This window comes from Chiloscyllium punctatum, chromosome 7 (genome assembly GCF_047496795.1).
Source record: "Chiloscyllium punctatum isolate Juve2018m chromosome 7, sChiPun1.3, whole genome shotgun sequence".
NCBI lineage: Eukaryota > Metazoa > Chordata > Chondrichthyes > Orectolobiformes > Hemiscylliidae > Chiloscyllium > Chiloscyllium punctatum.
The window spans coordinates 129,368,527-129,388,966 of record NC_092745.1 but is presented as its reverse complement, the minus strand read 5'-3'; the positions used below and the strand labels follow the sequence as shown (position 1 = coordinate 129,388,966).

At 46.4% G+C, this 20,440-nt stretch overlaps 1 protein-coding gene across 5 annotated transcripts in view; it reads right to left on the bottom strand.

The window, feature by feature from the left end:
• Positions 1–20,440, bottom strand: part of samd13 (sterile alpha motif domain containing 13) — a 98,931-nt gene that overhangs the window by 37,449 nt on the left and 41,042 nt on the right. For 4 of the 5 annotated variants that reach the window (XM_072574819.1, XM_072574821.1, XM_072574818.1 and 1 more), the window contains exons 3-4: positions 20,222–20,325; positions 12,862–12,943 (exon numbers count right to left, since the gene is read on the bottom strand). In XM_072574819.1, the coding sequence (XP_072430920.1) occupies positions 12,862–12,943; positions 20,222–20,325 (186 nt within the window). Of the gene's footprint in view, positions 1–12,861; positions 12,944–20,221; positions 20,326–20,440 lie in introns of those variants that run through there. The other variant, XM_072574822.1, reaches the window with a different exon arrangement.

Here is a 20,440-nt window from a genome sequence, read left to right as displayed (position 1 = left end):
CTCCCACCAAAACCCAATGTGGCCCACAACGGAGGCACACCATTCAACCAGCACTCCACTCTCCCCACTGTTCCCAGCTCCCCACCCCACCCCCCTCCCCCCCACCCCGTCCCCCCCAGCAGAAAGCTTCAAACATCTCAACACAACTTGCACCCAGCGGTGGTAGCCGTGATGTCAGCAGCCCCGTGATGAAGTTCACAGAATTCCTACTGTGTGGAAACAGGCTATTCGGCCCAATAAGTCCATGCTGACCCTCCAAAAAGAACCCCACCCAGACCCACCTCCTTATAACCCTAGATTTCACAATGGCTAACATACCTCACCTATGGGTCCCTGAACACAATAGACAATTTAAATCTCCTATCAATCGAGCTAGGCTCAATGAATTTTGCCAAGGCTCCTGATTTAAAATATATTTAACTAACAAACTAGGAATAAAATGCTAGTCTCATCAGTAATGATTAGGAAAACACCAGAGTGTCACACAAAACGTACCTGATTCTCTCAATGTTCTTCAGGGAAGGAAATTTGCTGTCTTTCCCCAGTCTGGTCTACATGTGACTCCAGGTTGACTCTTAACTACCCTCTGGTTACTGATCCATTGTCCTGCTCTTGCCATGTGATGGGAATTATTGTTAACAGTGCTAACAAGTGGCACTTGCTCCGCAACAATCAGGTCACTGATGTTTATATCAGGCTCAATCAGAAGCGTTTGGCTTTAGACCTCATTACAGCCTTAGTTCAAACACGGACAAAAGGACTAAGGAGAGAGGAGAGGGACTGCCCTTGATATGAAGGTTGATATGATGGCAACAAGGAACCTGAACAAAACTGGAATCAGTGGGAATTGGGGGCAAACTCTCTGCTGGTTGGAGTTGTACCTGACATCTAGAAGGATTTTTTAAAAGATTTCTTACAGTGTGGAAACAGGCCCTTTGGCCCAACAAGTCCACACCGACCCTCCAAACAGCAACCCACCCAGACCCATTCTTCACCTAACACTACGGGCAATTTAGCATGGCCAATTCACCTAACCTGCACGTTTTTGGACTGTGGGAGGAAACCGGAGCACCCGGAGGAAACCCACGCAGACACGGGGAGAATGTGCAAACTCCACACAGTCAGTCGCCTGAGGCGTGAATTGAACCAGAGTCTCTGGCGCTGTGAGGCAGCAGTGCTAACCACTGTGCCACAGTTGTTGGAGGTCAATCTTCAGGATAGTGTCCTAGGCCCAACCATCTCCATCTGCTTTGTCAATGACCTTCCCTCCATCATAAGGGCAGGAGTGAGGGTGGCCGTCGATGATTACACAACGTTCAACATCATTCGCAAATCTCCAGATACTGAAGGAGTCCACACTGGCACGACACTGCCCGGGGAGAAAGGGAGGACTGCACTCTCGAGATCAGCGTCAAGAGTGTGGCGCTGGCAAGGTCAGGCAGCATCCGAGGAGCAGGAGAATCGATGTTTCGGGCATAAGCGATTCTCCTGCTCCCTGGATGACCCTGCTCTGGCCGGCCAACCCTGGGTTAAAGTCCAGATACAGCCACAGGTGCCAAGTGTCCCATCAGACAGTGGGATGTCAGCCCTACCACACAGGAGGCGATGGCCTAGTGATTTATCATTAGGACCATTAGTTCAGAAACTCAGATAACCCGCTGTGGGCCCAGCTTCGAAACCCACCATGGCAGATGTGGCTTTTGAATACAATAAAAACTGGAATTAAGAATCTAATGGTGATGATTGCCAATTGTCATAAATGACAGTAAGAAACAGGACAAGCAATAGGCCATTCGACCCCTCGAGTCTACTCTGCCATTCTATAGGGTCATGGCTGATCCAATAGTTTTCATGTCTGCTTTCCCTGTAACCCTTGATTCCCCGACTGATCAAGAATCTATCCATTTCAGTCTTAAATATACACAAAGACTCTGCCCCCACAGCTCTCTGTGACAAGGAGTTCCAAAGACACTCACCCCTCTGAGAGAAGAAATTCCTCCTCATCTCAGTCTTTAATTGGTGCCCCTTTATTCTGAGTCTGTGCCCTCTGCTCCTAGACTCTCCCGTGAGGAGAAACATTCTCTCAGCATTGACCCTGTCAAGCCCCTTAAGACTCCGATATGTTTCAATGACATCACTTCTAAACTCCAGTGAGTATAGTCCCAATCTGTTTAGACTTTGCTCATAAGAAAATCCCTCCATCCTAGTGAACCTTCTCTGAACTGCCTCCAATTAAACACCTTTCCTTTTACAAGGGACCAAAGCTGCTGACAGTGCTCCAGAAGTTGTCTCACCAGCACCTGGTACAGGTATAGTTAAACTTCCCTACGCTTAGACTTATACTCTAACCCCCATTCCATGACCCTTCCCGATTACCTGCTGCCTCTGTGTACTGGCTTTCTGCGTTTCATGCACAAGTTCTTCCCAAGTCACTGTGATGCAACTTTCTTCAACTTTTCTCAATTTAGATAACATTCTATCCTTTTGTCTCCCTTCCAAAATGAACAACCCCACATTTTCCCACATTATACAGCATCTGTGAACATTTTGACCACTTGTAAAACCTATCAATATCTCCCTGTAAACTATTTGTATCCCTCTCACAACCTGCCTTTCCATGTGTTTAAGTACTGTCTGCAAATTTGGTTACAATACATTCACTTCCTTCAGAGGAGCAGGAGAATCGACGTTTCTGGCATAAGCCCTTCATCAGGAATGAATGAATGATGAAAGGTTTATGCCTGAAACATCGATTCCCCTGCTCCTCGGATGCTGCCTGACCTGCTGTGCTTTTCAAGCACCACACTCTTGACTCTGAGCTCCAGCATCTATGCAGTCCTCACTTTCTCCTATTCACTTCCTTCCCACAAGTTACTAATATATAGTGTAAACCATTGCGGTCTCAGCACTGATCCCTGTGAAACCCCACTGGTCACAGGTCACCAACTTGAAAAAGAAACCCCTTACCCCCACTCGCTGTTTCCTGCCTATGATCCAAGTCTCAGTCCATGCCAATGCACTACCACCAACACCATGGGCCCTTGGCCTTATGACTTAACCTTTAGTGAGGTACCTTGGTGAACACCTTCTGGAATTCCAAATACAACACCTTTACTGGTTCCCCTCTATCCACTCTGGTTGAGACACCTTCGAAAAACAAATAAATTAGTCATATGATTTCCCATTCATGAATCCGTGCTGAGTGCTTAATTAGATTAGAATTTTCCAAATGTTCTGCTAAGACTTACTTAATAATTGATTCCAATCGGACTGCCTCACCAATACCCTTGAGGGGAAGAAGATCACATCTATACCTAGTTTGGCCCACGTGTGATTCTAGACCCACAACGACATGTTTGGATCTTAACTGCCTGCTGGGCAACTAGAGACAGGCAATACATGCTGGCCTAGCCTCACTTGTCCTCCCTGTCCAAGTCAGCAGATGCGAGTCAACCCTTTCCAAATATCCCTGCCCCATGGCTGCCTCCGCATTGTCTGAGCTAGAAATACAAGATCTTTATGGCTCAAACACATCAGTTCCAGAACTGATTGACAGCAAGTGATGCTCAGTGGGCTATGGGGTAAAGAGGTAAAAACAATGGCTGCAGATGCTGGAAACCAGATTCTGGATTAGTGGTGCTGGAAGAGCACGGCAGTTCAGGCAGCATCCAAGGAGCAGCGAAATCGATGTTTCGGGCAAAAGCCCTTCATCAGGAATAAAGGCAGAGAGCCTGAAGCGTGGAGAGATAAGCTAGAGGAGGGTGGGGGTGGGGAGAAAGTAGCATAGAGTACAATGGGTGAGTGGGAGAGGGGATGAAGGTGATAGGTCAAGGAGGAGAGGGTGGAGTGGATAAGTGGAAAAGGAGATAGGCAGGTAGGACAAGTCCGGACAAGTCAAGGAGACAGTGCTGAGGTGGAAGTTTGGGACTAGGGTGAGGTGGGGGAAGGGGAAATGAGGAAACTGGTGAAGTCCACATTGATGCCCTGGGGTTGAAGTGTTCCGAGGCGGATGATGAGGCGTTCTTCCTCCAGGCGTCTGGTGGTGAGGGAGCGACAGTGAAGGAGGCCCAGGACCTCCATGTCCTTGGCAGAGTGGGAGGGGGAGTTGAAATGTTGGGCCACGGGGTGGTTTGGTTGATTGGTGCGGGTGTCCCGGAGATGTAGCTTTAGGGTGCAGGACCTGGAGTGTAGGGAGGTTAGGAATATGGCATCAATCTTAAAGGAGGGTACCTGTAAACAGAAGAGTGGCTTGAAGTGTGTATACTTTAATGCCAGAAGTATACGAAATAAGGTAGGTGAACTCGCAGCGTGGGTTGGCACCTGGGACTTCGATGTTGTGGCTATTACGGAGACGTGGCTAGATCAGGGACAGGATTGGCTGTTGCAGGTTCCAGGGTTTAAATGTTTTAGTAGGGTCAGAGGTGGGGGTAAAAGAGGGGGGGGTGTGGCTTTGCTTGTCAAAGATAGTATTACAGCGGTGGAAAGGAAGATGGACGAAGATTTGCCATCTGAGGTAGTTTGGGTTGAGGTTAGGAATAGGAGAGGTGAGGTCACCCTGTTAGGAGTCTTTTACAGGCCTCCTAATAGTCCTAGAATCGTTGAAGAAAGGATTGCGAAGATGATTCAGGAGAAGAGTGACAGTAATAGGGTGATTGTTATGGGAGACTTTAACTTTCCTGATATTGATTGGGAAAGCTATAGCTCAAGTTCGTTAGATGGGTCAGTGTTTGTGCAATGTGTGCAGGAGAGCTTCCTGACACAATATGTAGATAAGCCAACAAGAGGTGAGGCCATACTGGATTTGGTTCTGGGTAACGAACCAGGCCAGGTATTAGAACTAGAGGTAGGTGAGCACTTTGGGGACAGTGACCACAATTCGGTGATTTTTACTCTAGTGATGGAGAGGGATAAGTGTGTACTACAGGGCAAGAGTTATAGCTGGGGGCAGGGAAATTATGATGCGTTGAGGCATGACTTAGGATGTGTGGATTGGAAAAATAGATTCCAAGGCAAGAGCGTAATTGATATGTGGAACTTGTTCAAGGAGCAACTATTGAGTGTCCTTGATAAGTACGTACCTATCAGGCAGGGAGGAAAGGGTCGTGTGAGGGAGCCGTGGTTTAATAAGGAGTTGGAATCCCTTGTTAAATGGAAGAGGGCGACCTTTGTAAAGATGAGGCGTGAAGGTTCAATTGGGGAGATTGAGAGTTATAAGGTAGCCCGGAAGGACCTGAAGAGAGAGCTAAGAGCAGCAAGGAGGGGACATGAAAGGTCCTTAGTTGGTAGGATTAGGGAAAACCCTAAGGCTTTCTATAGGTATGTTAGGAATAAAAGAATGACTAGGGTAGGAATAGGTCCAATCAAGGATAGTAATGGGAAGTTGCGTGTGGAGGCTGAAGAGATTGGGGAGGCACTGAATGAATACTTTTCGTCAGTATTCACTCAGGAACAGGACATTGTTGTCGATATGAATACTGAGGCACGAATAAGTAGAATGGATGGCTTTGAGGTATGTAGAGAAGAGGTGTTGGAAATTCTGGCAAGGGTGAAAATAGATAAGTCCCCTGGGCCTGATGGCATTTATCCTAGGATTCTCTGGGAAGCAAGGGAGGAGATTGCAGAGCCATTGGCCTTGATTTTTGTGTCCTCTTTGTCTACAGGAGTAGTGCCAGAGGACTGGAGGCTAGCAAACGTGGTTCCCTTGTTCAAGAAGGGGAGTAGGGATAATCCTAGTAACTATAGGCCAGTGAGTCTCACTTCTGTTGTGGGCAAAGTCTTAGAGAGAATTGTAAGGGATAGGATTTATGCACATCTGGATAAGAATGATGTGATCAAGGATAGTCAGCATGGTTTTGTGAAGGGCAGGTCGTGCCTCACAAACCTTATTGAATTCTTTGAGAAGGTGACTAAGGAGGTAGATGAGGGGAAAGCGGTAGATGTGGTATATATGGATTTTAGTAAGGTGTTTGAAAAGGTCCCCCATGGTAGGCTACTGCAGAAAATACAGAGATATGGCATTGAGGGTGAGTTGGAGGTTTGGATTAGGAATTGGCTGGCTGGAAGAAGACAGAGGGTAGTAGTTGATGGCAAAGGTTCATCTTGGAGTGCCGTCACTAGCGGTGTTCCGCAAGGATCTGTTTTGGGACCATTGCTGTTTGTCATTTTTATAAATGACCTGGAGGAAGGGTTAGAAGGTTGGGTGAGCAAGTTTGCGGATGATACGAAAGTCGGAGGAGTTGTAGACAGTGAGGAAGGATGTGGCAGGTTACAGCGGGATATAGAGAAGCTGCAGAGCTGGGCAGAAAGGTGGCAAATGGAGTTCAATGTAGCTAAGTGTGAGGTGATTCACTTTGGTAAGAGTCACAAAAAGATGGATTACTGGGCTAATGGTAGACTACTTGGTAGTGTGGAAGAGCAGAGGGATCTTGGTGTCCATGTACACAGATCTCTGAAAGTTGCCACCCAGGTAAATAGTGCAGTGAAGAAGGCATATGGCGTACTGGCTTTTATTGGTAGAGGAATTGAGTTCCGGAGTCCTGAGGTCATGCTGCAGTTGTATAAGACTCTGGTGCGGCCGCATCTGGAATATTGTGTGCAGTTTTGGTCGCCATACTATAGGAAGGATGTGGAGGCACTGGAACGGGTGCAGAGGAGGTTTACCAGGATGTTGCCTGGTATGGTAGGAAGATCCTATGAGGAAAGGCTGAGGCACTTGGGGTTGTTTTCATTGGAGAAAAGATGGTTTAGGGGTGATTTGATAGAGGTGTACAAGATGATTAGGGGGTTAGATAGGGTTGACAGTGAGAACCTTTTTCCACGTATGGAGTCAGCGATTACAAGGGGGCATAGCTTTAAATTAAGGGGGGGTAGATATAGGACTGATGTTAGGGGTAGGTTCTTCACTCAGCGAGTCGTAAGTTCATGGAATGCCCTGCCAGTAGCAGTAGTGGACTCTCCCTCTTTATGGGTATTTAAGCGGGCATTGGATAGGTATATGGAGGATAGTGGGTTATTGTAGGTTAGGTGGGCTTTGATCGGCGCAACATCGAGGGCCGAAGGGCCTGTACTGCGCTGTATTCTTCTATGTTCTATGTTCTATGTTCCCTAAAGTGCTCTGCTAGGAGGCGCCCAGTCTCCCCAATGTAGAGGAGACCACATCGGGAGCAACGGATACAATAAATGATATTAGTGGATGTGCAGGTGAAACTTTGATGGATGTGGAAGGCTCCTTTAGGGCCTTGGATAGAGGTGAGGGAGGAGGCGTGGGCGCAGGTTTTACAGTTCCTGCGGTGGCAGGGGAAAGTGCCAGAATGGGAGGGTGGGTCGTAGGGGGATGTGGACCTGACCAGGTAGTCAGAGAGGGAACGGTCTTTGTGGAAGGTGGAAAGGGGTGGGAAGGGAAATATATCCCTGGAGGTGGGGTCTTTTTGGTGATGGTGGAAATGTCGGCGGATGATTTGGTTTATGCGAAGGTTGGTAGGGTGGAAGGTGAGCACCAGGGGCGTTCTGTCCTTGTTACGGTTGGAGGGGTGGGGTCTGAGGGCGGAGGTGTGGGATGTAGACGAGATGCGTTGGAGGGCATCTTTAACCACGTGGGAAGGGAAATTGCGGTCTCTAAAGAAGCAGGCCATCTGGCGTGTTCTGTGGTGGAACTGGTCCTCCTGGGAGCAGATCCGGCGGAGGCGGAGGAATTGAGAATACGGGATGGCATTTTTGCAAGAGGTAGGGTGGGAAGAGGTGTAATCCAGGTAGCTGTGGGAGTCGGTGGGTTTGTAAAAAATGTCAGTGTCAAGTCGGTCGTCACTAATGGAGATGGAGAGGTCCAGGAAGGGGATGGAGGTGTCAGAGATGGTCCAGGTAAATTTAAGGTCAGGGTGGAATGTGTTGGTGAAGTTGATGAATTGCTCAATCTCCTCGCGGGAGCACGAGGTGGCGCCAATGCAGTCATCAATGTAGCGGAGGAAGAGGTGGGGAGTATAATTATGGAAGATCGACTGTTCTACGCAGCCAACAAATACACAGGCATAGCTGGGGCCCATATGTGTGCCCATGGCTACCCCTCTGGTCTGGAGGAAGTGGGAGGATTCAAAGGAGAAATTGTTAAGGGTGAGGACCAGTTCGGCCAAACGAATGAGAGTGTCGGTGGAAGGGTACTGTTGGGGACGTCTGGAGAGGGAAAAAACGGAGGGCTTGGAGGCCCTGGTCATGGCGGATGGAGGTGTAGAGGGATTGGATATCCATGGTGAAGATGGGGTAAAGAACTGAGCCCTTGAGGGTTCCTGTGGCACAGCTGTAGTGTCCCTGTGTCTGAGACAGGAGGCCTGAGTTCAAGTCCCTGTGTTCCAGTGTGTACCATAATATCGCTAGAGTGAGTTCTTTATGGGCAGTGTTTTTATTGGACACTTTGTTAATTCGGTGCTTGGTTCATTTATGAAAATGCGCTGAGTTCTTGAGAAAGAAAGGACTGAGTTCTTATCAGATGTTGGGGGAGGATGTGTGTGTGGGCAGTGAGAGGGTCCCCAAGGGAAAGGTGGATACTGATGTTTGCACTGTACCACAGTTTTATAATAAAACCTTTGTAAATCCCTCAAAGTACTTTGCTTGTAAATTCGTCAAATGGATATTGGTGTGTGAAACACACATGACCCTTCCCATTGGCCCTCACTGACAGGGCAAGCGAAGCCCCACCCACAATCCCATTGCCAGTGTACAGCTCTTCTATGTCGATACAGAACTCTAATTCTGCAGCGACAATACAATGTGCAAATAAAAGTCTTTAAAGAAGCATGAATAACTTGTGACATTGTTAAAAATAAAAACTCCAATAACTACAGATCAATAAAAGTGTCAATCACCAAGGCCCATTACAGTATCAAAGCTGAAACTTCAAACATTTGAAACAACTTTTCTCTTCAGTAAATAAGCAAATATTGTGCAGCTGATCGAAGAATTCTCAACTGCACATGTTTTCCCTGGAGCTTAGCTATTTCAACACTGAGATGGATGTTTGGGTTCTGTTGTCAAGCCTCACTATCCACTCTTAAGTTGACTAGCAGTAACCTTCAAAGGAAGGTCTCCATCACTTGCTGTGACTACTCCACACTCACACAGCTAAACACCTCTTCAAAAGCAAGGTAGGCCTATCCTGAACTTCCAGCCTTCTGTGAATTGTCACTGTCTAACAAGTACAAGTCAAGTGAAAAATCTCTTCCAGGACACTGAGGTAACAAAACAAATCTCAAAACTATGACAGTGACTAAGGTTAATGGAATGAAAATATTAATTCCCCAACTTGTTGGATAATGTTGATCTAGTTTTTGGTAGAGATGATGATATTCAATATAAATTATTTTCATTCAGCGCGGGAAGGAAACGTCACATAATTGGAATGAGCAGATCAGGCCTATCACACAGCTCTCTGTCTCAATCAGGTATTGGATGGATCAGAAGTAGAACAAAGCTCTCCATAATGAGCTGCATTCATATACACCAACCGGCAGGCAATACCGAAATACGTCTACGCACAGAGAATAAATCACAGCCCAGCCAGATTCACATGACCCTCCACTCACCTATCCATCCAGCCCATCTGCAAAATGGGTTTTAAACAGTAACAGGAACCTAACTAGTGCAGGTCATAAATACACAGAGAAGGTATAGCAGCGAAAGAGGCTTTTCAGCCCATACAGTGTGTGGTAACGTTGACTCTCCTCACAAACCTCTAAGCCTATCAGATTACCCTTCTACTTCTGACTTTCATCCCTAGCTTCGTTTTAAATGAGATGCATCTCAAGCTTCGTCAGGAAGGGCTTATGCCTGAAATGTCGATTCTCCTGCTCCTCAGATGTTGCCTGACCTGCTGTGCTTTTCCAGCACCACACTCTTGACTCTGAACACCTGCCTGTTTACCTCCTCCCTCCTCACTATCCAAGGCCTTCCAGGTGAAGCAGCACTTTACCTGCCCTTCCCACAATCTAGTCTCCTGCATCCACTGCTCACAATGTGGTCTCCTCTACATTGGGGAGATGAAGTCTCGACTGGGTGACAGCTTCACAGAACATCTATGTTCTGCCCGCAAAAATGACCCTGAGCTTCCAGTTGCCTGCCACTCCAACACACTACCTTGTTCCCTGCCCAACATCTCTGTCTCAGCCTTGCTGCAGTCCTCCAGTGAAGCTCAGTGCAAGCTGGAAGAACAGCACTTCATTTTCCACTTGGCAACCCTGCAGCCTTCAGGACTCAAGATCACGTTCAACAATCTTAGAGCCTGAGGCATTATCTCCCACGTCCTTACCCCAACGCCCACACACCAGGCCTTGACACAGACAATAGACAATAGGTGCAGGAGTAGGCCATTCTGCCCTTCGAGCCTGCACCACCATTCAATATGATCGTGGCTGTGATCATCCTCAATCAGTATCTTGTTCCTGCCTTATCTCCATAACCCTTGATTCCACTATCCTTGAGAGCTCTATCCAACTCTTTCTTAAACGAATCCAGAGACTGGGCCTCCACTGCCTTCTGGGGCAGAGCATTCCACACAGCCACCACTCTCTGGGTGAAGAAGTTTCTCCTCATCTCTGTCCTAAATGGCCTACCCCTTATTTTTAAGCTGTGTCCTCTGGTTCGGGACTCACCCATCAGCGGAAATATGTTTCCTGCCACCAGACTATCGAATCCTTTAATAATCTTGTACGTCTCAATCAGATCCCCTCTCAGTCTTCCATCCCATGGGCTGATTCCAAAATGTCTACTGTAAGCCACTGATGGTCCCCATTAGCAGCTACTCATTCTCCCAGGCAGACCTTTACCCATTCCTTTTCTATTCAACTGTGTTTCTCTCTCTCTCTCTGGGCTCCATCTTCACCTTTTGTTAACTCCTTCCTTTTCCCCACCCGTGCCATCTTCAGCATAGAAAACAACCTATTTCCAGTCAGTTCAGAAGGAGAGTCACTGGACCCAAAAGATTAACTCTGTTTCTCTCTCCAAAGATGCTGCCAGACCTGCCGAGATTTTCCAGCAATTTCCTGTTTTTGTTACAAGTCAAGAGTGTGTTTTTGTATAAATGGTCACGGGACATGGGTGTCACTGGCTGGGCCAGCATTTCTTGTCCATCCCTAATTGCCCAGTGGCTTATTATGAATCAACCACATCACTGTGGGTCTGGAGTCACATGTAGGACAGACCAGATTTCCTTCCCTAAAGGACATTAGTGAACCAGACAAATGTTTACAGCAATCAATAATGGTTATATGGTCACCACTGGGCTAGCTTTTTTATTTCAGCTACTTTGTGAATTTTAAATTTCACTGTGGATGAAACAGATGATTGGCCTGGATGGTGTCAAGTTTCTTGAGTGTAATACCCCTCCTTGCAAGTGGAGAGTGTGGTCGTGTCGTGGTAGCATCACTGATCGAGTGATCCAGAACCTCAAGCTAAAGTTCTGGGGTTTATCAGTTCATGGTAACATAGAAACATAGAAAACAGGTGCAGGGGTAGGCCATTCGGCCCTTCGATCCTGCACCACCATTCAATACAATCATGGCTGAACAAACAATCTTGGGATCCCATTCGCACCCTCACTCTATACCCCTTGATCCCTTTAGCCACAAGGACCATGTCCAGCTCCCTCTTAAATATATCTAACAAACTGGCCCCAATAGCTTCCTGTGGGAGAGAGTTTCACAAGCTCAGAACTCTTTGAGTGAAGAAAGTCTTCCTCATCTCAGCCCTGAACAGTTTACCCCTTATTCTTAGACTGTGACCCCTTGTTCTGGACTTGCCCAACATCAGGAACATTCGTCCCACCTCTAGCCTGTACAGTCCCATCAGGACTTTATATGTTTCTATGTTTTGAATCCCACCACAACTGAAATATCATCATACACCTTGGAAATGGCACATGCGACTGCCCTTCTGTGCCAGTGGTGAAGTAGGTGAACTTTGGAGTTAGTCCAGAACATTAGCTTGGGGTTCTGGATCACTAGTCCAGTAACATTACCACAACACCACCAGCTATCCCCACTTGCCCGGGTGAGTACAGCTCCAACAACTTTCAAGAAGTGTGATACCATCCAGGAGAAAGCACTCTATTCCCCACCACCTTCAATGTTCACTCCATCCTCCACCAACCCATAGTGGAGCGGTGCTCCCCATCTACAAGATGTACTGCAGCAACTCACCAAAGCACCTTCAACAGTACCTTCTAAACCCTAGCCCTCTACCATCTAGAAGGAGCAGGGTAGCAAATGCTTGGAACACCACAAACTGCCAGTTGCCCTCCCAGCTACACGCAATCCTGACTTAGAAATAAATTCCTGTTTCTTCAATAATGCTGGGTCAAAATTCTGGAGCCCGCTTCCTACCGGCACTTTGGGTGTTCCTACAGCCCTCGGATTGGAGTGGTTCACCACAAACATTTCCAGGGCAATTAGGGACGGGCAACAGATGTTAACCCAGCCAGCGACACCCACATCCTGTGAACAAATAAACACTCCTTATTTGTTGCAAGTTCCACATCTTCAACATAATTCCGATTTAAGAACCTTGTGTCAAACTCCCCCTGGACTTTTTTTTTAAAACATTCATTTCCCTCATTTTGCCATCCTCCTAAAGAAGGAAATATCTTCACCACATCGACCCAATGATATCCTGTCATCATTTTAAAAACCTCCAGCCTTCAGCCTGCTCAAGGTAAAGAGGGCCCAGTCTACTGGATGTCAAAGAACCCTCATGAATCTCCACCAATCTCAGTGTGGTGTGTCCATCTGGCGGCAGATGTGCAAGGAATCACCCCGTGATCAACATTAATTCCTCACTCACTCCTTTTCTCACCAACGTATCCAAAGAGATGATTCCTACCTGTGGAGTGTCCTGACACATCCTGGGTATGACTGTTCATGTCACGAGACTTCTTATAAGTGTCACAATTCAAGAATACCGACTGCAAGCAGAAAGGGGAGAGGCAATGGGAAAATTAGATGGGAGTCCTGGGTTAGAGAACAGCTCAGGGCGAGAGTGGTGCAGAATTGAATAGAATAAACAGTTCAGATATGGTAAAGGACAGACTGTTACTTTGTCAGTAGTATTAGAACAAAGTGAAGGTTTTGTGAACTTGAAGGAATAACTTTGCAAAGATCTGAGATACAAACTTAAGGAATGTTCAAATTGCTCACAGGGCGAGTTTGGCTTTGAAAAGGTCATTCTCCTGATGACCTCTCTCTATCCTGTACGGGTGAAACATGAACTTGGATTGTTCCACATGACCACACGGGAGAGCAGTGAGAAAATATTTGGAATGCTAATGGAATATACTTATGTCTGAAAGCTACTGTGTGGAATCGTAGGAGTTAATAGCTCAGACGATACTCGATTTCACATCAATTTTGTCTGGTAGCTAAAGCAAACAAAATCTAAAATCACTGTGCCACTATCTCCTCGTAGTCTCTGCTACCAACACTAGAATTCACAAGGTGATGTTTTTGTTTTCCCTGGAGCGTCACAGGCTGAGGGGTGACCTTATCGAGGTTTATAAAATCATGAGGGGCATGGATAGGATAAATAGACAAAGTCTTTTCCCTGGGGTGGGGGAGACCAGAACTAGAGGTTTAGGGTGAGAGGGGAAAAATTCAAAAGGAACCTAAGGGGCAACTTTTTCATGCAGAGGATGTGTGGAATGAGCTGCCAGAGGAAGTGGTGGAGGCTGCGACAATTACAACATTGAAAAGGCATCTGGATGGGTCCATGAATAGGAAGGGTTTGGAGGGATATGGGCCAATTCCTGGCAAATGGGATGAGATTAATTTAGGATATCTGGTCAGTATGGACAATTTGTACCAAAGGATCTGTTTCTGTGCTGTACATCTCTATGACTCTGTTGTAAACAATCTAAGGTAAAGTACAACATAAGATAAAACTGGAGCTTGCAGGAGTGACCCAGACAGACCTGTTTGATCTGGCTGCTATGGTGGTGAAACCCAAACAGAAATCTATTAAAACCTAGAGATGGTTTTCACACTCTGTCACTGTGACTCACAATGGAAGTAACATCTGCTTCTAATTGATGCACTGGTAGAGAAAGAGAGGCAGAGGGAGAGTGAGAGTGAGAGAGAGAGAGAGAGAGAGAGAGAGAGAAAACATAGACAGACAAATACGCTGTATGGCTTGCAAGACAGATGTTGCTGTGCAGAAGCAGAATACTTGGCAAGAATTAGTTTTTTGCTTGAAAGGAACAGAACAGATGGGACACTTGGGGATTTGAAAGCACGGATCCTCGGGGTGGGTACTTGCTGACAGCTGTCAGATATCGGCTCAGACTGGATGGAACAGGATTCTTGAAAAACACTGAGAGTTACAGCAGGGAGCAAGACATAAGGGTGAACTTGTTCGTGTAACAGACCCTTCTAGCAGATATACAGACAAAAGGTTTGTAGAACAAATTCTCAACAGAGTTTGTGAAGTGAAGTGAAGTGAAGTGTAGCAGGGGCAGCATTTATTTGATAGTGTGGGGCAGGGGTGGAGTGCTGGAGGAGAGGGGCTGCTGATAGAGCTGATTAATCGGAAAGTGAGAATGGTAGGACAATGGTGTCTCTAACTGCCAGACTAGAAAGAACAGACAGGCAGAAGTGAGGACTGCAGATGCTGGAGCTTAGAGTCAAGATGAGAGTGGTGCTGGAAAAGCACGGCAGGTCAGGCAGCCTCCGAGGAGCAAGAAAATCAACATTTTGGGCGAAAGTGAAGTAGGGCTTTTCCAGCACCACTCTAACCTGGAAAGGCCAGACAGTCCCATTGAGGTGGGGGGATGGGAGAGAGAGCACAGTGACAGAGAATGTAACAAGTAAAGCTATGAGAAAGGGAAGGAATGGGAGCTGACTCACAATTTAAAGGTGTTAAACTCAATATTAAGTCCAGAATGCTGTAAAGTGCTTGTCTGAAGTAGAGATGTTGTTCCTCCAGGTTGCGCTGTGATTCACTGGAACACTGCAGCATGCCGAGGATAGACACGTGGGCATGTGAGCAGGGTGCTGTGTGAAAATGACCAGCTCCAGGAGGGTCAGGGTTCTGCTTGTGCACAGACCAAAGATGTTCCACAAAGTGATCACCCAGTCTGTGTTTGGTTTCGCCAGTTTAGAGTAGGCCACATTGGGTCCAGCGAATACAATACATAAGATTGGAGGAGGTTTCACCTGGACATTGAGCAGGGAGGAGGGGAAGGGGCAGGTATTGCATCTTCTGCAGTTACATGGGAAGATGTCCTACTGTGTATTCAGTTTGATAAATTAGCTGCTTTTAAGTATTCTTGGTTGAGTGCAGCTGTATGTTACAGTGACAATATGTAAACATTAAATTTTGTCCTTTGGTTACTTCTGATGGTCGTTTGGGATTTTTTTTCCCCTTTAAAAAGCGTTATCAATCTCAGTAGGCAGAGTAACACAGTGCACTGTTCCTCTGTTAGCTCCAGGAACTAATACATAAACCTCTAATGGAGTTTTATCAAAGATGATGAACTGAAGAATTCCTCAATTCCTTATTTAAAAAATGTTAAATTCAACAAGCTAATTTATTTTAGCTTTTAGTGCTCATCCCTAATTGCCTTTGAAAAGACAGTGGAACCACAATTACTTTACGGAGAGAGTTCCAGGATTGTGACTCAGCAACACAGAAGGAATGGTGATATATTTCCAAGTCAGGACGGTGAGGGGCTCGGAGGGGAACTTGAAGGTGATGATGTTCACATGTATCTGCTACCCTTGTCCTCCTAGACAGTAGAGGTCTTGAGTTTGGAAGGTGCTGTTGGAGCAGCCTTGATGAATTTCTCCAGTACATCTTGGAGATGGCGTACACTGCTGCCACACAGTGTTGGTGGAGGAGGGACATTGAAGGTGGTGGATAGAGTGCCAACTGAGAAGGGTTGATTTGCCCTGGACTATCAGAACTGAGGAGGTCGCCCGTGTAAAATAAAGATAAGGCAAAAAAAAAAGACTCAGAGAGTTATGAAAAATAGGAGACTTTCAAAAAAGAGATGCAGAATGTGGGAAATCAGAGAGAGGTCGAACAGCCCTGACAATTATATCTGCAGGAAGTGTATCCAATTGTCAGACCGCGTGGATCGTTTGGAGTGTCAGCTGGACTCACTGAGGAGCAGGCAGGAGGTGGAAAGCTTCAGAGACAGGAGTTTTGGAGACGTGGTCACACCCAGGGTTCAGGCAGATAGATGGGTGACTGGTGGAAGGAGCAAGCATTCAGTGCCAGAGATCCAGTGGCTTTCGTCCCTCTCTAACAAGCACACTGTTGTAGGTTAGGTGTGTTAGCCACGGGAAATGTAGGATTACAGGGGGGGAGGAAATGGGTCCGGGCAGGATGCTCTTTGGAGGGTCGGTGTGGACGTTTTGAGCTGAGTGGCTTGTTTCCACACCGTAGGGATTCCATGGAAACTGTTTTGGGTACTGTTGGTGGGGAATTGCCGATCAGGGAATGGTGGCACCACAGCTGGCTCTGCTATACAGCAGGGAGGGTCAGAGTGCAGGAAAGCATCAGTAATAGGGAACTCTACAGTCATGGGCACAGACGGGCAATTCCGTGGCCGCAAGTGAGACTCCAAGATGAGGTATTGCTTCCCTGATGCCAGGGTCAAGGATATCTCTGAGTGGGCACAGGACATTCTCAAGGGAGTGAGTGAACAACCAGAGGTCATGATACACATTGGTGCTAATGACACTGGCAGGAAGAGTGACAAGGTCCTGCAAAGGGAATTCTGGGAGTTAGGTAGGAAGCTGAACAGCAAGACCTCTAGGGTTGTGATCGCGGGATTACTTCCTGCGTCACCTGCCAGTGAGACTAGGAACAGGAAGACAGTACAGTTAAATACATGGTTGAAGAGCTGGTGTAGGAGGGAGGGTTTCAGGAATGCGCAGCATTGGGATGCCTTCAGGGGAAGACGGGACCTGTACAAGAAGGATGGGTTGCACCTAAACTGGAGGGGCACCAACATCCTGGCAGGGAGGTTTGATAGTGCCACACAGGAGGGTTTACTCTGGTGTAGCAGGGGGATGGGAGACAGAGCAGTCGGTCAGCTAATAAAAGGACCGAGGAGGAGTCAGTGATGCAGACCAGTAAGGCAGAGAGGAAGAACAGATCAGGGAGAGGTTACTGAACACAGCAGGACTGAGGCCTGAAGTGCATCTGTTTTAATGTGAGGAGGATGGCAGGGTAAAAGAGATGAACTCAGAGCTTGGATTAATACTTGCAACTATGATGTTATAGGTATTCCAGAGACTTGGTTGAGAGAGGGACAGAACTGGCAGCTTAATGTTCCGGCATTTAGATGTTTCAGGCCAGCTGGACAGGGATGCAAAAAGAGGTGAGGGAGTTGCATTACTGATTAAGGAGAATATCCCAGGTGTACTGAGGGAGGGTACCTCAGAGGGCTCATCCTGTGAGGCCATGTGGGTAGAGCTCAGGAATAGGAGGTGCGCAGTCACTTTGATGGGATTGTACTACAGACCAGCCAACAACCAGCCGATGACACAGGAATAGTTATGTGGACTGATTATGGAAATATCTAAAAATAACAAGGTTATCTGGGTGATTTTAACTTCCCATATATTGACTGGGACTTCGCTTAGTGCCAGGAGCCTGTTTGGGATGTTTATTAGGCACGTTCAGAAGGGTTTCTTGAAGCAATATGTAAATAGTCCATCGGGGGAAGAGGCCATACCAGACCAGGTATTGGGGAATGTGTCTGGCCAAGTGATTCAATTTTCAGTGCAGGCACATTTCGGGAACAGTGACCATAATTCTGTACATTTTAAGTTACTTTTGGATAAGAGTAATCCTTAGAAAAATTGGGGGAAGGCTAACTAAGTAAAAACAATGACTGCAGATGCTGGAAACCAGATTCTGGATTAGTGGTGCTGGAAGAGCACAGCAGTTCAGGCAGCATCCAAGTAGCTTCGAAATCGACGTTTCAGGCTGATGAAGGGCTTTTGCCCGAAACGTCGATTTCGAAGCTGCTTGGATGCTGCCTGAACTGCTGTGCTCTTCCAGCACCACTAATCCAGGAAGGCTAACTAAGACAACATTTGTAGGAGATGGGGGCATGTAGGTCAGGGGGAATGTCTTTTTGAAGATAAATTGATATTTGACATGTGTGAATCTTTTAAAGGCCAGATGATTAGAGTTCAGGACTGACATGTTCTCTTGAAAATGAAGGATAAGGATGGCAAGAATAGGGAACCTCGGGTGACAAGAGATACTATGAGCTCAGTGAAAAAGGAAAAAGGAGGCATATATAATGTTTAGGAAACTAGAGAGAGAGAATCCTTGAAGAATATAAAGATGGCAAGAAAGAACTTAAACGAGGAGTTAGGAGAGTATAAGGGGTCATGAAATGTCTTTGGCAAACAGGATTAAGCAAACTCCCCAAGGGCATTTTATACAAAAATAAGGAGCGAAAGGGTAGGTCCACTCAAGGACAAAGGAGGGAATGTATATGTAAAGCCGGAGGAAATGGGTGAAGCCCTGAACAAATATCTTGCACTGGTATACACAATGGAGAAGGACATGGTAGATGATGAATCTAGAGAGGGTTACACTGATATTCTGAAGCATGTCAATATAACAAAGGAGGTATTGGGGTGTCTTGGAAAGTGTTAAGGTAGGCAAGTCCCCAATGGGATCTGTCCCAGAATATTGAGGGAAGTGAGGGAGGAAATTGTACAAACTCTTTGTCTCCAGGAGAGGTCCCAGAGGACTGGAAAACAGCCAATGTTGTCCCTTTGTTTAAGAAGGGTAACAGGGATAATCTGGGAAACGATTAGCCATTGAGCCTTACATCAGTGGTAGGGAGATTGTTGGAGAAGATTCTTAAGAACAGATTTTACTCACATTTGGAAATTTATGCACTTATTAGTGAGAGGTTTTGTGCAGGAGAGGTCGTACTCATAAAATTGATAGTTTTTGAGGAAGTGACAGAGGTGACTGTCATTTCAGAGGGATCTGAACAGATACATGAACAGGCAGCGAATAGAGGGACACGGATCACGTAGAGACAAAAGGTTTTTAGTGTGGAAAGGCATCATGTATCAGTGCAGTCGGGTGGGCTGAAGGGCCTGTTCCTGGGCTGTACTTTACTCCTTGAATAGCGTGCAAACTAGCTACATCCCATGAGAAGTAAAGATGGGGTATCCAAAGCTAGAGTACCCTGGCTGACTGCGGATATTGATGAGAAAACAAGGAAGAGAAAGGAGGCAGATGGTGCATAATAATAGCAACAGAAATCAGGAAGATATCCCAAACACAGAAGGGAGACTAAGGCGGGAATAAGGAAGGCTAAGAGGAAACACGAGGGAAGGATGGCAGGTTGACTGAAACAATTAGTAAAATGCTCTTCAAACATATTAATATTAAAAGATGAGTGAAAGATGGGAGTGGGGCCCCTTAGGAATAAGCAGGGTAATCTGCTCACTGAAACGATGGATATGGCAGAGATATCAAATGAATAGTTTGCTTCTGTCTTTGCCAAATTAAAAGATTGTAACAATGGCCCAGTTGAAAATGGGGGTGTTGAGCAACTGAACAGTACAACGATGGATAAAGAGGAGGTGTTAAAAAGGCTGGCAGCATTCCAGGTAGAGAAGTCACCAGGTCCAGATGGGATGCATCCCAGGTTACTGACAGAGGGAAGGGAGAAAACTGTGGAGCTGTTGGCAGAAATTTTCCAGGTGTCTCTAAGCATAGGATTAGTCCCGGGGTCTGGAGGATTGCAAATATGACACAGCTGTTTATGAAAGGGGCAAAGGAAATAACCCAGTAAATTACAGAGCTTTCAGCTTGACCTCTAGAGTGGGGAAACTGATGGAGGCCATATTGCAGGATAAGGTAAATGTACACATCGAGAAAAATAAGTTAATACTAGACAGTCTGACTGGTTTCCCTCTGCACTTTGACAATGCTATGATTTTGTTGAAATCTAGATTGTGCTGTTGGATGCTGTACAGGAAGCAGATTCAGTTATAACTATCGAAAGGGAATTAGATAAATACATTTACAGAGTTACGGGCTATAAGCAAGCGAGCAGGACCAATTAGGCAGATCATGGAATAATGGGCCAAATGGCCTCCTTCAGTGCTGTATCATTCTGTGGATTCAGAACCTTTTGAAATGAGCAGTGCCAAGAACAAGTCACCAATGTACAATCTCCCTCACTCAATATTGTCCTTACCGATTCGGTCGGATGTGTGTAGTTTGGAGCTTTATTATTCTTGCAGTTGTTCTGTTTGGATGTGGGTTCCAATGACTCAGTCTCACAGACATCTTGCTCCAAATCTGTGCAAATTATACAAGGTTAATAAAATCCACCATAACCTTCAGCTCCTGCTGTCAGTGATCTAATGCCTCAGTCACCCAGGACCCCCCCAACGTGCTTACAAACGCCCCGCCC